The sequence below is a fragment of the Bos grunniens genome, chromosome 13 (genome assembly GCF_055505025.1).
Source record: "Bos grunniens cultivar Pamir isolate PY7600 chromosome 13, Bosgru_T2T1.0, whole genome shotgun sequence".
In the NCBI taxonomy this organism is placed as follows: Eukaryota; Metazoa; Chordata; class Mammalia; order Artiodactyla; family Bovidae; genus Bos; species Bos grunniens.
In genome coordinates this window covers 9,030,926-9,054,571 of record NC_141177.1, presented here as the reverse complement: position 1 = coordinate 9,054,571, position 23,646 = coordinate 9,030,926, and the positions used below count along the sequence as shown (strand labels likewise).

Below are 23,646 nucleotides of genomic sequence, written 5' to 3'. Positions count from 1 at the left end.
ATTGTTATACTTAATAAGGCCATTTAGCAAACTAGTCGGATGCAAGACAAAATTGATAGCTCTTTATTATACCGAAAGTGAAAGTCACTCAATCGTGTCCAGCTCTTTGCAACCCCATGGACTATACAGTCCATGGAATTCTCCAGGCCAGAATATTGAAGTGGGTAGCCTTTCCCTTCTCTAGGGGATCTTCCCAACCCAAGGATAGAACCCAGGTCTCCCACATTGCAGGTGGATTCTTTACCACATGAGCCACAAGGGAAGCCCTTTTATTATACTGCTCATCATTAACTACTTTGATGATAACATTTTAAACTTACTATTCATTTCAGGGATTCCAGGCACTTTAGTCCACAGCGTGAACAGCACTTCGTTGTCAATGGGCAATCATTATCCTGCAGGCACTTGGGTCTATCAATCGTGGAACATATTGGCGGCTTGTTTGGGCAAAAACCTGCTTTGACTTTATGAGGTAAAGCAAGACACTTGACCTTGAAATACTTGACCATACTTTGAGACAAATTAGGGGAATCTTGGGAACCTTAAATAAGGTTTTCCTCTAATTAAGCTTCTTACCCTCCCCCCTAGAGTAACAATAAGGTGGAATAGGTGGGGTATCAACTTCTATGTGATAAATAATTTTAATAATTATTTGAGGAGAATCAGAAAGTCTTGCCAAGAGGTAGGGAACATATGCATACCTATGGCTGATTCATGTTAACGTTTGGCAGATATGAATACAATACTGTAGAGCAATTATCCTTCATTTAAAAATAAATATTTTTTTAATGGGCAGAAAACAAAGTTTTGCCATCTCTGATTTATAAAATCTGATAGGATTCCTTATTGACTCTACAAAATTAATAGATTTGGGTTATCTAATCCCAGAGTACCAGAAGTAGGAGTGTTAGAGAACACGAAGAACTTCCTTGTTTTATAAACCGTAGATACTAAGGACCATAAAGGGGGAATTGAGTTGCCTAAGGTCACACAGAAAACAAGCAGGAAAGTTGAAGTCAGTTGAAAAGCCTTTGACTCCTTCCGCCATACCATGTTGTTCCTCAAAACACTGACAATCCCTGGGACAAGACCACAGTATCTTAGCACTGCATGAGGGAATGAATAGCATCTATAGAGGAAGAGTTCGCTTCTACTCCAACAGCACTTTGCTACCCATCTTTTCCCCTGCATACTTTACATGAAGTTCTGTGCAGACATAGGATTCATCTGAATTACATCTATGAATGGTTATGAACTTTCTATATGAATAAGTGGATACAGTCACCTTGTAGGACACTGAAGAATGAGACTTGAAATAAATACATTTTCATTGAGAAATATGAAGAGGGTTACCATGCAAGATTGGCTTGGAAGAATAGCACAACAGTCTCCCAAGGTCAAGAAGGCAACATGAGAGCCCTGGTTGGCCATTAAGTGAGGGAAATTTCCCGAGAGACTTCTGAGTTAAACAAAGGGGCATCCACCACTCTGGGACAGCTTGGCATTCTCAGGGTTTGCCCAGTAGACTTTGGGAAGTATATCCCCAGTCCTTACCTGTCCAGGCCATGGCACAATCAAAGCCACACATGGATTCGCAACATTTTTCATTTAAGGGGCAATCGTAGTCACTCTTACACGAAGCTGAACACTCCATACGGTTCTTAAAAGGGAAGAGTGGGCACTGTCCATCCTTGACTGAAATGAGAGCAGATGTGAGTTCCTTCAAACCCCATCCTCTCCCATCACCCTTCAAACAGCTTCTCCTTTTCTTTAAAACTAGTATCTCTTTCTGGGATGTGGTTCATTCTACCCTGTCCACGGGCACCTCTAGTAGGCTGTGGAGTGATGAAATGCTCCGCTGTATCAGGAGATACAATAGAAGAGAGTTAAACTTGGTGTTTGAAGGCCCAAGGTAAAGTCCCCGTCCTGCCAGTTAATGAATGACTCCAGTTTCCTTCTCTACAAGGTAGGATTAATTATGTGACATCCACACAAGTCCATGTAAGCTATTTTAGGGGACGTGCTTTACTTTGCAGGAGGAGTGATGTGATCTGACTCGAATTTTGAAAGAATCATTGTGGCTACTGTGTTCATAACAGACTTGTAAGAAGGGAAGGAGAGAAGCAAGGAGATCTGTTAGGAGGTCATTGCGATTAATCTAGATGAGAAGATGGCACCTCAGGTTAGGGTGGCAGCTGTGGTTGTGGTAAGAACTGATCTGATTCTGGATCTATTTTCCAGGTAAGTCTAAAATGACTTCTTAACAAAGGATGTTGATTGAGAAAGACAGATATCAAGGATGCATGTGCATGTCTCTGTTTGCCCTCATCTGATTGTAAATTCCCTGACAGCAAGAAATGTTTTTTTCTCCTTGTCCCTGTCATTCTCCTTCTTGCTCTCCTCCTCCTACTCCTTAGTGACCCCGTAACCTTGTCAAATCTGTGTGTCCTTGATAATACATAACCCTGTCAACAATTCAGTGAGGTACTATTCCAGTATTCCAATACTATTATTCCAGTATTACAAGGGGAGGAACTGAAACTCAAAGAAGCGAAGAAATTTGCAGTGAGAAAGACAGATTTCTAGCCAGTATTTTGACTCCTAAGCTCTGTATCACGCTGTCCTGCTGTATCCTTACTGGTCATTGCACAGGAATTAATCCACAGACTTTACCTTTAGCCCACTCTGAAAGTGAAAGTCATGCCCACCTCTTTCTGACCCCATGAACTGTAGCCCCCTGGGCTCCTCTGTCCATGGAATTCTCCAGGCAAGAATACTGGAGTGGGTTGCCATTCCTCTGAGCCACGAGGGAAACCCTTTCCTTGCTCTACTCTTCACCTTCTCCCTGCTCCATCCCTATTCCATGGGATTCCAGAGCTGACCTGTCTATGCTTCATTCTTGGGTGAATCCTTAGGTAATATTCAGCAGGTCAATGTCATGAGAAAATAACCTGTTTCCAAAGTGTAGACATGACTCTCAGGTCCCACTGGCCAAAGTTTACCAACAATTGATATGCACTACCTCATTTTTTGGCACAACTCCTTTAGGTAAAGACTATTATTATTCCCATTTTATAGACAGGAGAACTAAAGCCCATGAAAGACACAAAACTAAGACTACCCAGCCAGTGAATGACACAGCAGAGATTTAAACCAAGGCAATTTCACCTCAAAGCCTGAATCTGCAACTGGGACGGTATACTATTTCTCATCAGACTAGGCTCACAGATTGCCAAGGGTATGAGTCTTACCAGCTGATAAGCAAGCCTGCATGCAGTCCTCCTTCTTGGAGAAGTTGTTGGCATTCCCAAGGCAGCCTCCATATAAAAAGGGTTTGCATACACGCTCTTTGGTGTTAAAATACCACTGCTGAACTGTATTCTTGCAGTGTCCTTGGTCTAAGGGTAACAAGCAGGGTTCTGAGACAGGAGACAGAGAGGGAAGAACATAAGAGTAGCAAAAAAGATAGGGGTTAGGCCCTCAGCTTTTGTATAGCTCCAGGTGTTATTATCCAAGTTGTAGAAAGAGCCATGATCAATAAAAGTTCCGGTCCTAGCTCTATATGGTCACTCTTTAACATCCCTGAGCATTCTTCCTACCTTGCAAAGGTGGTCACAAAGAGCATATAAGAAAGATTCAGAGCTGATCTTACTTCCTTCATACTTACTTCACTGCTTTGAGTTTTCAGAGGGAAAGACTTGTTCAAGAACTGTATCCAAACTGCCTATCAAAGCACCTGGCACATAGAAAGAATGAGGTACTGAGACAGAAAAAGAGCAGTCCCTCTCTGTCTGGAAATTGATCTGATGCTCACAGCTAAGCCATATTGTTCTCCTGTTGGACTTAATCCCATAGGACATCCACATCAAACAAAGTTACTCTGAGGTGATAGAGTGGGACCAAAAAAAAAGATCACTGTGAAACCTACAAAATACCAAACACCTATGAGTGATGTATGCTTCTCTACCAATTACAGCTTTACCCTCCTCCTAGCCTTCCCACTCTATTGAAGAGACTTACCAGGATAGTTATACAACTCCCCCCACTTTCTGACAGCACCCAATCTAGGGTGAATTCCCACTTCCTTAGATCTTCCCCCAAATTCCCCAATCAAAGCCTTCATCCTGTAGTAGATACTTCCTAACAGTTTCTTCTCGAGACACTTCAAATTGTCTGCGGTGAACTTTCTCCCTCGCTGCAGCAAGTGATAAGCTCAACTTGTTCAACTGCAGATCTGTTCCTGGTGGTCTTTAACCAAGGGCATTGACACTACTTATTTGTTGAAGGAATGAATGAATGAAGAGTGAATCTATACAAAATGCACAGTTCCCTACTATTAGATACTTTGAATTACCAGAAAACCTCCTCGAAGGGCAAAGAATCAGAGAGCAAGTCCAGCCTCTGAACTGAGGTTGCTACTTGCCACAGTGCCAACAATAGTTTCTTGACGCACAGTGAACAAGCAGCAAGCTTTAGTTACTGGGAGCGATTGGATGTTGGACCAAAGAAAAATAACATCAAGAGTATCCATTGATGTCCACCATGCCTAGACTCATTGTTTGTACTTGAGGGTTGGGAGGCTCATTAGAGAAGGCGAAAAGCTTGAACCCTGGCCTCCCTATCCCAACGTTCAAGGGGGTCATTCCAGCAGGTCTTGACAGAGCAGGAAGCAGGACACCTCACAGACACCCTTGCTCTCAGCCTGGATGGCCCTACCTTCATACGGGTCCATGCACTTCTTCCCACAGGCAAAAGGGCAGCACTTGAGGTATTCACCGCAATTGAAATCTGTTTTGCATAAGTCTGGGGCTTTAGAACTACAGGTGATCCTTTCCTGGGGGCACTTTCCTGGCTTCACTGTAAGAAAAAAATGTCCAAATTCACATCTTTTGAGAGTTTCAGCTCTTACCAGCCCATGGAAAAAAGTGGATAGTGAGATTCCTTCAGTCCTATACTCTACCTTCAATTCTTAACTGTCACTCTGCTGTATTCAGGGTCTACCTCTCACCACTCTTCACACATTTAGGTAGATCTGAATCAGGAATTTGTACCCAGGTAGAACCAAAGGGGAAGCATCTTAGTAACCATAAGTTTGCTTTCAAAATCTGTGAGTCCGTTTCTGTTTCATGACTAAGTTCATTACATTATTTTTAATTAGATTCCACGTATAAGTGAAATCATATCTGTCTTTCTCTGACTTACTTCACAGAGCATGATCATCTCTAGGTCTGTCCATGTTGCCACAAATGGCGTTATTTCATTCTTTTTATGGCCGAGTAATAGTAATATATACCACATTTTCTTTACCCATTCAGATTCCAGGGCAGAGGGTTTTATAGGGATCAAGACCCTAGTCTTAAATTCAGGATCTCCTTTCTCCTCTCAAAACTAATTATTTTAATGCCTAATTCCTCTGCCTCCTGTATCTTAGTTGATAAGGGAAGTTAATTAGTGAGGAGTGGTGGAAATATCATGGACATAGGAGTCAGGAGCCCTGATTTTGGTTCCTGACTCCTTGTGAATTCAAGACCAATCTGAGTTCCACTCTACGACTCTGCAGTTGTCTCTAAGGGGGACGAAATGGTGGAGTGGAAGAATCACTATAAATAAGACAACTCTGGCTTAGGTGCTTGACTCTACACAACAGCTAAATAATCTTGGGGGAAATGTCTTCCTTTGTCTGAGTTATAAATTTCCCATCTATGAAATGAGAATTACAATCTCTATAGGCTCTTCAGAAAGATTAAGATAGCAGAGTAGGAAGACTCTGAGCTCACCTCCTCCCATAGGCACACCAAAATTACAAATCTTCATGGAGCAACTCTGCAGGAGAAAGACCAGAAGACTAGCAGAAAAGATCTTTTACAATGAAAGATACAAAGAAGGAACCACAATAAGATGGGTAGGAGGGGCAGAGATGTCTACTCAAGACCTATACCCCAGGTGGGAAACCCACAAACAGAAGGATAATTATAATTTGAAGAGATTATCACCAGGAAGTGAGGGGGTCTGAGTCCCACATTGGGCTCCCCAACACAGGAGTCCTATATCAGGAAGACAAGACCCAGAATGCTTGACTTCAAAGGCCAGAGGGGCTTACTTTCAGGAGAGGCAGAGGGCTGTGAAAAAGATTCCACTGTTGAAGGACACACACAAAATCTCACCTGCTCTGGGACCCAGGACAGAAGCAGTGATTTGAAAGGAGCCAAGGTCAGAACCCCCTGCTGATTGTAGAGAGCCTCCCAGAGAGGCAAGGAGTAACTGGAGTTCAGCCCAATCTGTTAAGTCTTTTTAAAAGAAGGTTTTTTCCAGATTGGTAGAGAAGAGGTCAGAGATATTAAAAAAAGAATCTGGCCTGCTATTTGTGGCTTTGAAGATGGAAGAAGCTAATTGCCTAGGAATGAGGGTGACTGCTAAAAGTTGACAACCAGTAAGGAAACCTCAGTGCTACAGCTGCCAGGAATGATTCTGCTAACAACCAATGAGATAGGAGGAGACCCTTGAGCCCATATAAGAATGGCGGCCTTGATGGACACCTTGATTTCAGTCTGGTGAGAACCTGAGCAGAGAACCTCAACACTCCATGCCAGACTTCCAACCTACAGGTAATTTGTCACACAGCAAGATAACTGATACAATATTTATTGTGGCTCCACGTCTCAAAACTGAGCATCTCTCTGGTGGAATCTGACTGGAGAGACGTGACTCTTTTGGATACTACTGAATCTTGAAATTACAGAAGTTTCGAATTAGAAAAAAACATATTTATCATTGGTATCAACTTCTTAATCTAATAGGTTAAAATAAGAAAGAGCGAGGTCACGTAGAATAATATAGTGAATTGGGGGCAGGTCTGGGACTTCCAGTCCATGGCTTTTTCCAGAAGACCCGCTTCTTTGGTGAGGACTGGCCACTGAGATTTCTAGTGCTTTCCAAATATATTTCTTGCCCTTCATACTACCCTTTTTAAAAACATTTATTTATTTATTATTTTCTTGGCCAAGCCTCAAAGTATGTGGGATCTCAGCTCCCCTAACAGGGATCAAACCTGTGCCCCCTGCATCAGAAGTGCAAAGTCTTAACCACTGGACCACCAGGGATGCCCCCTCTTCATGCTATCCTTAATGCACTCTCCAAGGATGGCCTAAAGCTGAGAAAAGAAGATGGTATCAGCCCTCTCCTGTCATTCCTTGGCTCATACTTCCCAGGAGATCACATCCATTCCCACAATCCCAACTGTGGTTCCTATAGCTCCCTTCAGACCTAGCCTCTCTTCCAAGCTAAGACACTTTATAGCCAATGGAAAACACCATTTGGGCATTTAATAAACACCTCTGCTCCAACATGTTTAAAATGGAACTAATCACTTACACATGGAATCTAAAATACAGCACAAATGAACTTATCTACAAAACAGAAACAGACTCAGGCATAGAGGACAGACCCGTGGTTGCTAAGGAAGAGAGAGGAGCGAGGGAGATGGACGGGGAGTGCGGGGTTAGAGTGGATAAACAGCAAAATCCTGATATATAGCGCAGGGATCTATATTCAGTACGCTGGGATAAACCATAATGGAAAAGAATATTTAAAAATGTATATATGTGTGTATATATATGAGTCATCTTGCCGCACAGCAGAGATCAGCACAATTTTGTAAATCAACTATACTTCAGTTAAAAGAATAAGAAGAAGACAATGGAGCTAGCATCTCCCCACGTCCAAACAGCACCTTCTCTCTGTTTCCGTCTTGATGTTTGGCATCAACAGTCCCCTGATCTGTTATTAGAATCCTGAGATTCAATTCCCTCGCTCGCCACCACCCCAGCATTTTACCAGTCATAGACTTGGGTCAGTTCAGCTCTCTAAATCCCATCTCTTCTTCCTCTTTGCTCCACTTCCTCAGGGCAGCAGCTGACCTCCTCCCAGGCGTGCTTTGTGTGCTCAGTCACCAAGTCATGTCTAGCACTTTGCGACCCCATGGACTAGAGCCTGCCAGGTTCCTCTGTCCATGGAATCTTCCAGGCAAAAAAATTGGAGTGGACTGCCATTTCCTATTCCAGGGCATCTTCCCAACCCAGGGATTGAACCTGTGTCTCTTGCACCTCCTGCTTTGGGAGGTGGATTCTTCACCACTCTCGCTGCTAGGGAAGCCCAACCTTCTCCCATCTCCCCCCTCAACTACTGCGCCAGGCTCCTCATCGGTCTTCTGCCCTCAGAGTCCTGCCTAGCAACTGACAAATTTTCAAAAATTAAACTTGGAAAAGACATGTATCAGGAAAAGTCGGGGAATAATTTGGGGGGAGGAAGGTGAGGGGAGGATATAAAGGGCTCAGGACAGGTGAGTGGGGCTAGTTCTCTGAAGCCACCATCGCAGTGGCCTCCTCTGACATAAGTCCTCGTGTCTAATCCTCAGTCCCCAAGATCTCCTTCTAAAGAAGAGCAGCTGCAGCTTTTCTGAACCCACTTTTGACTCTGTAGCTTGGCGAGGCAGATGTCTGCTCCAAAGAGAGGGAGAGAAGCAGCAGGAGGGCAACATTTCTCCAGGAGAAGGTGGAGCTGTGGAGAGGAAGATGCCTGTGGAAGGGGAAGAGAAGAGGGCAGGGATTAGGCACAAGCCAGAGAGATGCAAGCATCTGCAGATGAACCTTGGAGCTGACCCACCAATTCCCTGAGTTCACAGAGCAGAAAACCAAGGCGCATCACGTGAGGTCAGTCACGTGGCAAGCAGGGCAGGTCTCTCAGTCCCAACACCCTCCCAGGGGCCCCACGCTCTGCTGTGGATTGTACATTACCTACCCAGACACTTGCCCATTGTCTTGCTCCCAGGCTAGAGGCCACACATGAGTGATCACAGGGATCTGTCTGGAACACCAAGTTGATTTGCCCACAATCAGTCCTGGGGCAACCCCAGACACTACTGAGAATCTTTTCTTTGCTCCACCGAACAAGAAACTGATGATGATATGAGATTTGCAGGGAGGCCTGGCCATATCCTGCTGGGTTTTAGTGCCCCAAGAGCCAAAAAGATGCCAGTTGATCTGAGGTTAACAAAGTGAAGTGAAAGTTGCTCAGTCATGTCTGACTCTTTGCGACCCCATGGACTATACAGTCCATGGAATTCTCCAGGCCAGAATACTAGAGTGGTAGTCTTTCCCTTCTCCAGGGGATCTTCTCAACCCAGAGGTCAAACCCAGGTATCCTACACTGCAGGCGGATTCTTTACCAGCTGAGCCACAAAGGAAGCCTGAGGTTAACAAAGGGATCCCTCTTATTCCTTCTGATGTTATCCAAGCCTAGGAGCTTATGATATGTCCAGACAACCAGATAAATGGACATCTTCCCCCACTTAAGTCTCCATTTTCTATGTATTTTCCTGGCCTTTATCTATTTTTTTTTTAATAATGTGAAGAACTGATAATGTCTTACTGTATTGCCTCTCGGAGTAAATTTCAAAAATAGCAAGAGAAGGAGGCAAGAAGAAAGGGAGGAAGACAGAAAGGAAGAGGGTAGGGAAGAAAGAAAGTTTTTATGCCAAAGTGTGTTGTTGTTGCTGAGTTGCTAAGTCAGGTCTGACTCTTTCGTGACTCCATGGACTGTAGCCTGCCAGGCTCCTTTGTCCTTGAAATTTTCCAGGCAAGAATACTGGAGTGAGTTGCCATCTCCTTCTCCAGAGAATCTTCCCAACCCAGGGATCGAACCCAAGTCTCCTGAGTTGGCAAGTGGATTCTTTACCACTGAGCCACCAGGGAAGTAACATCTATTAACTCTTGAAAGTTAGTTGATCGGATTAGCCTATAGTCAGTTAGTAGGAAGCAGAACGCCTGAAAAGGGGTAAAGGGAAGGATACGGATAAATAAGATTACCAAATATAATATAGGATGTCCAGTTATCATTTTTAGTATAAGCATATCCCATGCAATGTAAGGACTGTAGTTACACCAAAAATTATTCATTCAAACTGAGTTGGTTGGGACTTCCCTGGAGGTCAAAGGGCTAAGACTCTGCACTTCCACTGCAGAGGGCATGGTTTCCATCCCTGGTTGGGGATCTAAGATCCTGCATGCTGTGTCAATCAGTTCAGTCGCTCAGTTATATCTGACTTTTTGCAACTCCATGGACTGCAGCACGCCAGGCTTCCCTGCCCATCACCAACTCCTCAAGTTTACTCAAACTCATGTCCATTGAGTCGGTGATGCCATCCAACCATCTCATCCTCTGTCATCCCCTTCTCCTCCTGCCCTCAGTCTTTCCCAGCATCAGGGTCTTTTCCAATGAGTCAGCTCTTCTCATCAGGTGGCCAAAGTATTGGAGTTTCAGCTTCAGCATCAGTCCTTCCAATGAATATTTAGGACTGATTTCCTTTAGGATGGACTGGTTGGATCTCCTTGCAGTCCAAGGGACTCTCAAGAGTCTTCTCCAACACCACAATTCAAAAGCATCAATTCTTCGGCCCTCAGCTGTATAGCACAGCCAAAAGAACCCCCCAAATTGAATTGGTCATCACGTGTTTGTACTTGTTAAATCTGGAAACTTTAAAACAGAATCAATTCATTTTGATTGGAAGGGGACTTGTTTGGGCAATAGAATTAGAATTCAGAAGAATGATAGTTGCTACAGGAATGTGTATTAAAACATTTAAATTGAACAATTAATTCAATCTTTTTATGGAAGAAAGTCATTTGATTTGGTTGACTGAGGACTGACTTTGCCAATTAGACAATTTGGTTAACATTTTTCCACAAATATAGTGCATAACCTACCTCTTGAGAAATCTGTATGCAGGTCAGGAAGCAACAGTTAGAACTGGACATGGAACAACAGACTGGTTCCAAATAAAGAGGAGTATGTCAAGGCTGTATATTGTCACCCTATTTGTTTAACTTATATCCAGAGTACATCATGAGAAACGCTGGGTTGGAAGAAGCACAAGCTGGAATCAAGATTGCTGGGAGAAATATCAATAACCTCAGATATGCAGATGACAACACCCGTATGGCAGAAAGTGAAGAGGAACTAAAGAGCCTCTTGATGAAAGTTAAAGAGGAGAGTGAAAAAGTTTGCTTAAATCTCAACATTCAGAAAACTAAGATCATGGCATCCGGTCCCATCACTTCATGGCAAATAGATGGGGAAACAGTGGAAACAGTGGCTGACTTTATTTTTCTGAGCTCCAAAATCACTGCAGACGGTGATTACAGCCATGAAATTAACAGATGCTTACTCCTTGGAAGGAAAGTTATGACCAACTTAGTCAACATATTCAAAAGCAGAGATGTTACTTTGTCAACAAAGGTCCACCCAGTCAAGGCTATGGTTTTTCCAGTGGTCACGTATGGATGTGAGAGTTGGACTATAAAGAAAATTGAGCACCAAGGAATTGATGCTTTTGAACCATGGTGTTGGAGAAGACTCTTGAGAGTCCCTTGGACTGCAAGGAGATCCAACCAGTCCATCCTAAAGGAAATCAGTCCTAAATATTCATTGGAAGGACTGATGCTGAAGCTGAAACTCCAATACTTTGGCCACCTGATGAGAAGAGCTGACTCATTGGAAAAGACCCTGATGCTGGGAAAGACTGAGGGCAGGAGGAGAAGGGGATGACAGAGGATGAGATGGTTGGATGGCATCACCGACTCAATGGACAGGGGTTTGGGTGGACTCCAGGAGTTGGTGATGGACAGGGAGGCCTGGCGTGCTGTGGTTCATGGGGTCGCAAAGAGTCAGACATGACTGAGTGAGTGAACTGAACTGAAAATCTGTAGCATCAAAGATTTTTTTAAATGTACTAAAGGACTTCAATAAGATTAATGCATTTTATGAAAATATGCTATCAAAGTTCAATCAGGTTAAGCTTTCCAACATTTACAGAACATATAAGATTATGTAAGGTGTCTAAGTAAAAGAGTAATGGATGTAATCAAACATCTTTGATCATTTGGCAAATACTCTTAAAACCTTTTTGGTAAACTTTCCAGAAATTAAGAAAATCACTTGTGATTTGTGATCAGTATTCTAATTACTGGAAACAAATTATTTTCAAGGGTAGGTTTTCCAATTGTATGTCTAAATAAAAATTGAAAGAGGGCTTAATAAAACTTTCTTAAACATTTAACTAGATCATTAAAATACATTTTTATTATACAGAATTATGTGACTGGGGGGCAACTTGCTAGAAGTTCAAAGAACCGAGTGACATACCTATAACCGAACTCCATTTGTTCCCATGAACTTACATATCATTGAGTTGCATTACCTATGGAATGTATCAATAAAATTTTATTTATCAATAATTTCAATATATTTACTTATATAGTCATTACTATTATTATGTTATTTAAATAACAAATGGAGTGAAAATCAATCCAAAGGAAAACATTTTATTCCTATAGTCTTATGATCACTGTAAATGAAAAGGCTAAATTTTAATTTAAACTCATGTTCTTGCTGCATAGCAATATGAAAAAGTCATGAATAAAAGGCTTTTGAGCATAAGATTGTATTTCATCAGATTAAAAGTCTGTGGGGTAAGAGCAATGGAAAGAGAAGTTCAAGGAGAAGTGTTTTAAATTTTCCAACTCTTCAAGTGCTTTTCACATATTTTTTAAATGAATGATGCTGTATATCAAGTTATTATGGTATTTTGGCCCCAACTGATTCATTTGTTATGTAGCAGGGTTTTTGTAAAGTATTAATATTTACAACAGAGAATTCCCTGGCAGTCCAGTGGTTGGTACACCATGCTATCTCTGCTGAGAGACAGGGTCTAATCCCTCATCAGCAAACTAAAATCCCACAAGCCTCATGGCATGGCCGAATAAAGTTTACAACATGTTTGCATAACGCATTTGAGATTCATTCATGTTTCTGTGTGTTGTTTGTACCATTTTATTGATGAGTCCTAAATCCACTATATGGATGTCTCACAGGTTGTTTATCCATTCACTAAAGGATATTTGGATTTTTCCAGTTTGGGACAATTATGAATAAACTCCCTACAAACATTTGCATATAAGATTTTGCATGAATGTAAGGTATCTTTTTACTTCCCTGGTGGCTCATTGGTAAAGAATCCGCCTGTCAGTACTGAAGTTGATCAAACCTGCTAGATTCGATCCCTGGGTCTGGAAGATTCCCTGCAGTAGGAAATGGCAACCCAGTCCAGTATTTTTGCCTGACAAATCCCATGGGCAGAAGAGCCTGGGGGGCTGTCATCCATGGGTTCACAAAGAGTCGGACACGACTGAGACACATGCACACACATTTATAAGAAACTACCAAAATGTTTTTCGAAATGGCCGTACTATTTTGCATTTCCACAAGGATTCGATGAGAGTTCCACCTGCTCCACATGATTGCTAGAACTTAGTATTGTAAATATTTTTTTGCTTTTTAATTGAAGTATAGTTGATTTACAATGCCATGTCAGTTTCAGGTGTACAGTCAGTGATTCAGATATATAGATATAGATATGTGGTTTAGGACACAATATTGAGTATCCTTCCCTATGCTATACAGTAGGTCTTTGTTGGGTATCTATCATATATACAGTAATGTATATGTATTAATGTAAATGCTTTTATTTTAATCATTCTCATAGATGCATAGTGGTAAGACTGAAAAACATTTTAAGAGATTAAAGTAGTTGGCTTAAATTTCTAGAACCCTAAGAATCTAAGCCACTGAGAAAGATGACGGGGAGATTTCTCCTATTTTCCAAATTTCCTTAGGGCACTTTCAAGCCCAGCATCCTCCTTGGTTCCTGAGCCTGCTTGGTCAGGAGTGTCCCCAGAGCCTCGTCGTTGAACCTACCTCTTTGCCCAGCTTCCCCGCGTGGCCGAGGTTACTCTTGGCAGTAGACTGAGGAACATGTTGCAACTGAAAGGTCTACAGATGACCAGGAGCTGGGGGAACATGTGAATTTCCAGGTTACAACCTTTGGAACCACAGGTAAAGGCTCCACCTTGTCTCCACTATGTCCCACCACGTTCTAACTCCCCTACTGGGAGCAAACCCAGCCCTGTTTCCATGGCTGAGAGCTCCTTGCTCACATCTTCTTCTGGTGTAGTGTGGCTCAACCAGTAATGTGCCTTGAGCCTCCGTCCCTGGGCAGGAGACCTTGAGGAGGACAGTTAGCTCTGTGGATGGGCTTCCCAGGTAGTGCTAGTGGTAAAGAACCCACCTGCCAATGCAGGAGATGTAAGAGATGTGGGTTTGATCCCTGGGTCAGGAAGATCCCCTAGAGAAGGGCATGGCAACCTACTCCAGTATTCTTGCCTGGAGAATCCCCACGGTCAGAGGAGCCTGGAGGGCTACAGTCCATAGAATTACAAAGAGTTGGACACAACTGAAGCAACTGAGCACACACACAGCATGCCCTAAGCTCAGGTAGAGTAAGTAGATGCCTCTTCCAAAGATACAGCCTTCTAAATAACACCTACTTAGCAATCTACACTCTGATACTGACGAAAGGCAGTCTCTAAGGGTGGAATGCAGAGCACTTTGTGTCTCCAAACTGTGTTAAGATCCTTAACACAGTTAAGATCTTTAACCTATCAGTAATTGGAAAAGATGTGTTGAGGGCTATCAATATAGCCATAGGCGTCTCAGTTTATGCCTGTAATTCCACTAATGTTTGTTTAATATATCCTGATTCTATATACTTATTGTTGCTGTTGCTGTTTTAATCGCTTAGTCGTGTTTGACTCTTTGCAACCCCATGGACTGTAGCCCGCCAGGCTCGTTTGTCCATGGCATTTTCCAGGTGAGAAAACTGGAGTCAGTTGCCGTTCCCTTCTCCAGGGATCTTGCTGACTCAGGAACTGAACCTGCAGGGGGATTCTTTACCTCTGACCCACCAGGGAAACAGTGCATTCCTTGTGAATTGTATCTTCTGTCATTATATAGTGACCTACTCTCTATCGCTAAAATAAATGTTCACCTTAGAGTTCTTGATTGTCTGATATTAACCAAACTATACCATTTCTTTTGTTCACAGTTATCTAGACTTTGGGGCTTCTCAGGTAGCTCAGTGGTAAAGAATCTGCATGCCAATGCAGGAGCCGCAGGAAACTCGGGTTCAATCCCTGGGGCAGGAAGATACCCTGGAAGAGGAAATGGAAACCCACTCCACTATTCTTGTCTGGAAAATTCCATGGGCAGAGGAGCCTAGCAGGCTACAGTCCATGGGATTGCAAACAGTTGGACATGCCTGAGCAACTGAGCACAGACACAGAAGATGACTTTTTTCCATCTTCTTGCTTTCAACCTTTCAAGGCACTTAGGTGTTTTTTTAATTGAAGTATAGTTGATTTACTTATATGTTTTATATTAATTTCAAGTGTACAACATAGTGATTCAAATTTTTATAGATTATGCTCCATTTATAGTTATAAAATATTGGCTATATTCCCTGTGCTGCACAATATATCCTTGTAGCTTATTTATTTTATACCTATTAGTTTCTAACTCTTAATCCTCTACCCCTATTTTGCCTGCTCCCCCCCACCCCCACCACTTTCCTCTCCTCACTGGTTACCACTAGTTCTCTATATCTGCCTTTTGTTGTTTGTTTTGGCCCAACCACACAGCTTATGGGACCTTAGTCCGTGACCAGAGATCAAACCCTGGCCCACAGCAGTGAACGTGCTGAATCCTAATCAACTGGACCACCAGGGAATTCCCCAAGTGAGTCTTTTTTGTGTTATACTTACTAGTTTGACTTTTTAAAGATTCCACATAAGTGATATCATACAGTACTTGTCTTTCTCTGTCTGACTTACTTCACTGAACATAGTATTCTCTAGATCCATTCTGCAAATGGCAGAATTTCATTCTTTTTTATGGCTAATATTCATATATATATCACATCTCTTTATCCATTCATCTGTTGATGGATACATGGGTTGCTTCCACATCTTAGAAGTTATAAATAATACTGCTATGAACATAATACTGCTATGAACATCTATGACCCAGATAATCACAATGGTGTGATCACTGACCTAGAGCCAGACATCCTGGAATGTGAAGTCAAGTGGGCCTTAGAAAGCATCACTACGAACAAAGCTAGTGGAGGTGATGGAATTCCAGTTGAGCTATTCCAAATCCTGAAAGATGATGCTGTGAAAGTGCTGCACTCAATATGCCAGCAAATTTGGAAAACTCAGCAGTGGCCACAGGACTGGAAAAGGTCAGTTTTCATTCCAATCCCAAAGAAAGGCAATGCCAAAGAATGCTCAAACTACCGCACAATTGCACTCATCTCACACGCTGGTAAAGTAATGCTCAAAATTCTCCAAGCCAGGCTTCAGCAATACGTGAACCGTGAACTTCCTGATGTTCAAGCTGGTTTTAGAAAAGGCAGAGGAACCAGAGATCAAATTGCCAACATCCTCTGGATCATAGAAAAAGCAAGAGAGTTCCAGAAAAACATCTATTTCTGCTTTATTGACTATGCCAAAGCCTTTGACTGTGTGGATCACAATAAACTGTGGAAAATTCTGAAAGAGATGGGACTACCAGACCACCTGATCTGCCTCTTGAGAAATTTGTATGCAGGTCAGGAAGCAACAGTTAGAACTGGACAGGGAACAAGAGACTGGTTCCAAATAGGAAAAGGAGTTCGTCAAGGCTGTATATTGTCACCCTGTTTATTTAACTTATATGCAGAGTGCATCATGAGAAATGCTGGACTGGAAGAAACACAAGCTGGAATCAAGATTGCTGGGAGAAATATCAATAACCTCAGATATGCAGATGACACCACCCTTATGGCAGAAAGTGAAGAGGAACTAAAAAGCCTCTTGATGAAAGTGAAAGTGGAGAGTGAAAAAGTTGGCTTAAAGCTCAACATTCAGAAAACAAAGATCATGGCATCCGGTCCCACCACTTCGTGGGAAATAGATGGGAAACAGTGTCAGACTTTATTTTTCTGGGCTCCAAAATCACTACAGATGGTGACTGCAGCCATGAAATTAAAAGACGCTTACTCCTTGGAAGGAAAGTTATGACCAACCTAGATAGCATATTCAAAAGCAGAGACATTACTTTGCCAACAAAGGTCCATCTAGTCAAGGCTATGGTTTTTCCTGTGGTCATGTATGGATGTGAGAGTTGGACTGTGAAGAAGGCTGAGCACCGAAGAATTGATGCTTTTGAACTATGGTGTTGGAGAAGACTCTTGAGAGTCCCTTGGACTGCAAGGAGATCCAACCAGTCCATTCTGAAGGAGATCAGCCCTGGGATTTCTTTGGAAGGAATGATGCTAAAGCTGAAACTCCAGTACTTTGGCCACCTCATGCGAAGAGTTGACTCATTGGAAAAGACTCTGATGCTGGGAGGGATTGGGGGCAGGAGGAGAAGGGGACGACAGAGGATGAGATGGCTGAATGGCATCACTGACTTGATGGACGTGAGTCTCAGTGAACTCTGGGAGTTGGTGATGGACAGGGAAGCCTGGAGTGCTGCGATTCATGGGGTCGCAAAGAGTCAGACACGACTGAGCGACTAATCTGATCTGATGAACATTGGAGTGCATGTATCTTTTCAAATTAGTGTTTTCATTTTTTCCAGCTCTATGTCCAAGAGTGGGATTGCTGGATCATATGGTATGCTAATTTTAGTTTTTGAGGAACCTTCATACTGTTTTCCACAGTGGCTACACCAATGTACATTCCCACCAACAGCACACAGGTGTTCCCTTTTCTCCACATCCTCTCCAGCATTTGTGATTTGTATACTTCTTTATGATAGCCTTTCTGACGGATGTGAAATGACACCTCATAGTTGTTTTAATCTGCACTTCCCTAGTAATAAGCAATGCTAAGCTTGTTTCTGTGTGCCTGTTGGCCATAAGTATTTCTTCTCTGGAAGAATGTCTATTCAGGCCTTGAACCCAGTATTTTATTGGGTTGTTGTTTGTTTGTCTGACATTGATTTGTGTGAGCTGTTTATTTATTTTTGATAGTAACCTCTTGTTGGTCATATTATTTGCAAATATTTTCTCCCAGTCCATAGGTTGCCTTTTTATTTTGTTGCTGGTTTCCTTTGCTGTGCAAAATCTTTTAAGTTTAATTAGGTCCCATTTGTTTATTTTTGGTTCTATTTCTTATGCCCATAGGACACAGATCCAAAAAAAGGAAAAGGCATTGCTATGAGTTATGCCAAAGAGTGTCCTGCCAACATTCTCTTTCTAGGAGTTTTATGGTTTAAGATCTTGCATTTAGATCTTTATTCCATTTTGAGTTTATTTTTGTATGTGGTGTGAATAAATGTTCTAATCTCATTGTTTTAACATGTTCTCTGTTGTTTCTCTTTACTCTTTCCCCCCCATCTTTTCTTGTTTTCTAACCTATGTTGTGAATGTGTATGTCTATGTGTGTTTGTATGTGAGCTCCTATATTTAATGGAAGCTGGAGAAGGAACTGGCACCCCACTCCAGTATTCTTGCTTGGAGAATCCCATAGACGGAGAAGCCTGGTGGGCTACAGTCCACGGGGTCGCAAAGAGTCGGACACGACTGAGCGAGCGACTTGACTTAATAAACCATAATGGAAAATAAATAACAGAAAAAGTAATAGATATGGGTGATGATGATGGTTGCACAACAAGATGAATGTAACACGTGTACGCGTGTGGCGGATTCATGTTGATATATGGCAAAACCAATACAATATTGTAAAGTTAAAAAATAAAAAAATAAAAATTCTAAAAAAAAAAAAAAAACCATTGAACTGTGTAGTTGGGCTTCCCTGGTGGTTCAGATGGTAAAGAGTCTGCCTGCAATGCAGGAGACCCAGGTTCAATCCCTGGGTCAGGAAGATCCTCTGAAGAAGGAACTGGCCACCCACTCCAGTATTCTTGCCTGGAGAATTCCATGGACAGAGGAGGAACCTGGGGGGCCCCGGTCCATGGGGCCGCAAAGAGTTGGATAAGACCGAGCAACTAACACACAGGTGTATGTCTACTTTATATATGCATATTTTACCACAATTGCAAATAATTTTAATAATAAAAGGAAAGAGACTCTTGCTTTATGCTCAGAGATGCAGAGAGCTGAATAAACCTCCCAAACTTACCTTGAAAAAAAGCTGGACAGCTTTTCTTGAACTCACCAATCAACCCGTCCAGTATCTAGAGAAAGATGGGCACCTGTTCAGAGAGACACACTGTGAGCTGGATTACCTGGAGACGTGCAGCAGTCACCATGCAGGACGAGTAAAAGGAGTACACCTCCAGGGCTGGCAAATGGCTGGAGGCTGAGTGGGCACTGGCAAGATAGCGCAGTCCCTGAGGCTGCAAATACAGCGGGAAGTCCACACACTCCTTCTCTCAGGAATCCCACGGGGCCCTCATAGAGAAAAATTTACAGTTCTGATAAAGTCTCTTGGAGGGGCAACACTGGGGAGGGGAGACAAGGCAGCCCCCACTATGGAAAGGCAAGAAATTCCACCTGAAAGCTTTCCTGTCCTTCCTCCAAAGGGACTTTTCATTTAGAGAGAATGAAGCAATACTGTTGCCCTAAGGATACCAGTGAAATCTCTGTGCAGCCGGAGGAGGGGTCCAAATACTGGCCAGCTTCAGAACTTTGTCCCTGAGGGTGGGAGGAAGGGTAAGATCACTAAGACCACTCCCCTGAGACTCAGGACAGTGCATCTACCTAAGACTGAGGCTTAACCAGAACGACAGAGAATGGACCCCAACCACACCTCCTCCCGCCTCACCTGGCTAAAAACTCTGAATAATAAGCAACTTGCAAGAGTGTCATTCTCAGAGCCAGCCCGAAGCTGAAATCAGAGCAGTTGTTGGGGGGCGGAAAAAACCTGATAAACCCAGCTCCACCCTAAACACAGACACTATTTCTGTTTTGAGGATGAAATTTAAAATTCGCGGTGCACTCAAGGGCAACCACAGCAACCATCAACCAGTCACCCCAAACGCAGCCCTGCTCTGAAATAGATTCACACAAACTCAAAGTCTAGTAGAAGGAAAGGTGAGCCTATTTCCAGGGGTAAGAAAAGCTACTTACTGGTTCTGGTTCCTTGTGTCTCCCACTGAATAGAGTATAAAAGCTGTAAAATAAGTAATAGCCGGCAGACTGGGAAAGACTGCAAGGGCCACACTACCAATCATGAGTTTACTGGCATTTTTTTCCTCCATCAAATATTCCTGGTTAACCAGGAAATAAGCACTAAGGTGCAGAGAGACAGAGCTTCAGAAGAAACCTTCTAATTTTGGCTTGATGCATGTGAAAGGGAACTTGCAATGTTCAGCAGCGGTGCAGGTTTTTTGTTTTTATTTTTTCCTTTCTTTTTTTTTTGTTCTTTTTCACCCTGGCCCCTAAGAAATTCTATGCTAGTGACGACTGCAGTTAGTACAGGAATTAGAAGGAACCAAGACCCTGAAAGAAGGGAAATCTTCCTCATGGGGTACAACTGTACTTTTGAGAGTAGGTGGGCCCCTGCCATCCTCCACTTCTGTCTTTGTTCTTCTGCCACTTGCCCTGAGTATGGATGCAGTTGTGGAAGTGCCTAGAGGAGCAGGGTAACCAAAGCCCATGCTTTTAGGTGTTTTGAAGAAACACAAGATACTGGGGAGATCACAGGGAAAATAACTCAGGAAAGTTACTTGGTTACTCCTAGGCTCACCTCCAAGCATGTATGGAAGCCTATTTAACATACCCTGCTGCTGCTGCTGCTAAGTCGCTTCAATCGTGTCCAATTCTGTGCAACCCCACAGACGGCAGCCCACCAGGCTCCCCCGTCCATGGGATTCTCCAGGCAAGAACACTGGAGTGGGTTGCCATTTCCTTCTCCAATGCATGGAAGTGAAAAGTGAAAGTGAAGTCGCTCAGTCGTATCCGACTCAGCGACCCCATGGACTGCAGCCCACCAGGCTCCTCCGTCCATGGGATTTTCCAGGCAAGAGTACTGGAGTGGGGTGCCATTGCCTTGAGAAATGAACAAAAACATTGTCTAGGTCCCAGACTAGCCACTAGGTGGTACACAGGCAGGGAAGTTACTGAATGAACTGCAAAGCTTTAGAAATCGTACTGACATTGGAACCACCACCCGCAGAAGACAGATGGAACTTTTAAACCTGAACCTAACCATTTCAATGACTTTTAAAAACAAAATATCAGCTTTTTCTGGTGGATTTAAACAAGACCCAAGAGTTCCATAATACAATATTCAAAATGCCCAGTATATAATCCAAAATTATTTGGCATCTCACACACTAGCAAAGTAATGTTCGAAATTCTCCTAGCCAGGTTTCAACAATTCATTAACCATGAACTTCCAGATGTTCAAGCTGGATTTAGAAAAGGCAGAGGAACCAGAGATCAAATTGCCAACATCTGTTGGATCATAGAAAAAGCAAGAAAATTCCAGAAAAAACATCTACTTCTACTTTATTGATTACACCAAAGCCTTTGACTGTGTAGATCACAACAAACTATGGAAAATTCTGAAAGAGATGGGAATACCAGACCACCTTACCTGCCTCCTGAGAAATCTGTATGCAGGTCAAGAAGCAACAGTTAAACCAGACATGGAACAAGGACTGGATCCAAATTGGAAAAGGAGTACATCAAGGCTGTTTATTGTCACCCTACTTGTTTAACTTCTACACAGAGTACATCATGCAAAATGCCACGTTGGATGAAGCACAAGCTGGAATTAAGATTGCCAGGAGAAATATAAACAACCTCAGATATGCAGATGACACCATCCTTATGGCAGAAAGTGAAGAGCGACCGAATAGCCTCTTGATGAAAGTGCAAGAGGAGAGTGAAAAAAGCTGGCTTAAAACTCAACATTCAAAAAACAAAGATCATGGCATGCAGTCCCATCCCTTCCTGGCAAATAGATGGGAAACAATGGAAACAGTGACAGACTATTTTCTTGGGCTCCAAAATCACTGCAGATGGTGACTGCAGCCATGAAATTAAAAGATGCTTGCTTCTTGGAAAGAAAGTTATGACCAACCTAGACAGCATATTAAAAAGCAGAGATGTTACTTTGCCAACAAAGGCTCATCTAGTCAAAGCTATGGTTTGTCCAGTAGTCATGTATGGATGTGAGAATTGGACTATAAAGAAAGCTGAGCAACAAAGAATTGATGCTTTTGAACTGTGGTGTTGGAGAAGACTCTTGAGAGTCCCTTGAACTGCAAGGGGATCAAACCAATCAGTCCTAAAGGAAATCAGTCCTGAACATTCATTGGAAGGACTGATGCTGAAGCTGAAAGCTCCAATACTTTGGCCACCTGATATGAAGATCTGACTCATTGGAAAAAACCCTGATGCTGGTAAAGACTGAATGCGGGAGGAGAAGACCACATAAGATGAGATGGTTGGATGGCATCACGGATTCAATGGACATGAGTTTGAGCAGGCTCCAGGAGTTGGTGATGGACAGGGAAGCCTGGAGTGCTGCAGTCCATGGGGTCACAAAGAGTTGGACATGACTGAGTGAGTGAACTAGAAATTGGATGAAGGAAAAGGAAAATAAAAACTCATAAGGGAAAAGACTATCCAGAGACTCCAATTCTAAGATGAAATAAATGTTGGAATTATCTGACAAAGACTTTTTTCTTTTTACATTTCTTTGGTATTTTTTCATAAGATAGCAAGTAATAAAAATATAAAATACTTAGTATGCACATGTATACATGGACGTACCAGTGATATTTTCTCCACAAATTCACTGATGTTCTTGAAGAAGAGCAAAAACACGAGTGGAAGTTTTCTTGCATTCTGTTGATTCACATAGTAAAGATCCAAGATTACTCTATGCACCTAAAAACTTCTCTCTGTAAATAAATCATTTAATATTTTTTCAAAATTTTTAAACCTTGACCACACCTTAACTGTTCCAAAAACATCCATTCTTAGTTGATGAACAGCTTGTAATAGGCATCCTAATCTTTCCTATTTCTGTAACTTACTTTGTATTGAATGACAAAGGTCTTACAATAAGAGTTGTTCCCTCTTCTATAAAGTTGGGAGAGGCAAGATAATTATGATTGAGGGATTTTGTTGTTGTTATCTTTTTTAAAAATATATTTTCACTGCTGCTAAGTTGCTTCAGTCATGTCCGACTCTGTGAGACCCCACAGACAGCAGCCCACCAGGCTCCCCCGTCCCTGGGATTCTCCAGGCAAGAACACTGGAGGGGTTGCCATTTCCTTCTCCAATGCATGAAAGTGAAAAGTGAAAGTGAAGTCGCTCAGTCATGTCCGACTCTTAGCGACCCCATGGACTGCAGCCTACCAGGCTCCTCCGTCCATGGGATTTTCCAGGCAAGAGTACTGGAGTGGGGTGTCATTGCCTTCTCTGATTTTTTCACTGGAGTATAGTTATTTTACAAAGTTGTGTTAGTTTCTGCTGTACAGCAAAGTGAGTCAGTTATATACGCATATATCCACTCCTTTTTAGATTTGCTTCCCATTTAGGTCACTGATGAAGACTTGAAAGCAGCTACTATAGAAATTCTGCAGCAAGCAGTTATGAACACCCTTGAAACTGATGGAAAAGTAAAAAGCCTCAGCAAAGAAATAGATGAGATAAAGAAGACTGAAATAGAAACTTTTTAAGAGAAGAATATGATAACTGAAATAAAAAACTCACTAGATGGGCTTAATATC

General features: G+C 42.5%; 1 protein-coding gene across 1 annotated transcript; it reads right to left on the bottom strand.

Moving 5' to 3' along the window:
* Window positions 1-323: 323 nt before the first annotated feature.
* On the bottom strand, window positions 324-19,206 carry WFDC8 (WAP four-disulfide core domain 8). The gene is made up of 7 exons (XM_086335162.1): window positions 19,183-19,206; window positions 13,810-13,901; window positions 8,465-8,574; window positions 4,717-4,857; window positions 3,252-3,419; window positions 1,555-1,695; window positions 324-463 (listed from the first exon to the last, which is right to left on the bottom strand). The coding sequence occupies exons 1-7, from the start codon at window positions 19,204-19,206 to the stop codon at window positions 324-326; spliced, it is 816 nt and encodes a 271-aa protein (XP_086191288.1).
* Between the last annotated feature and the right edge of the window lie 4,440 nt (window positions 19,207-23,646).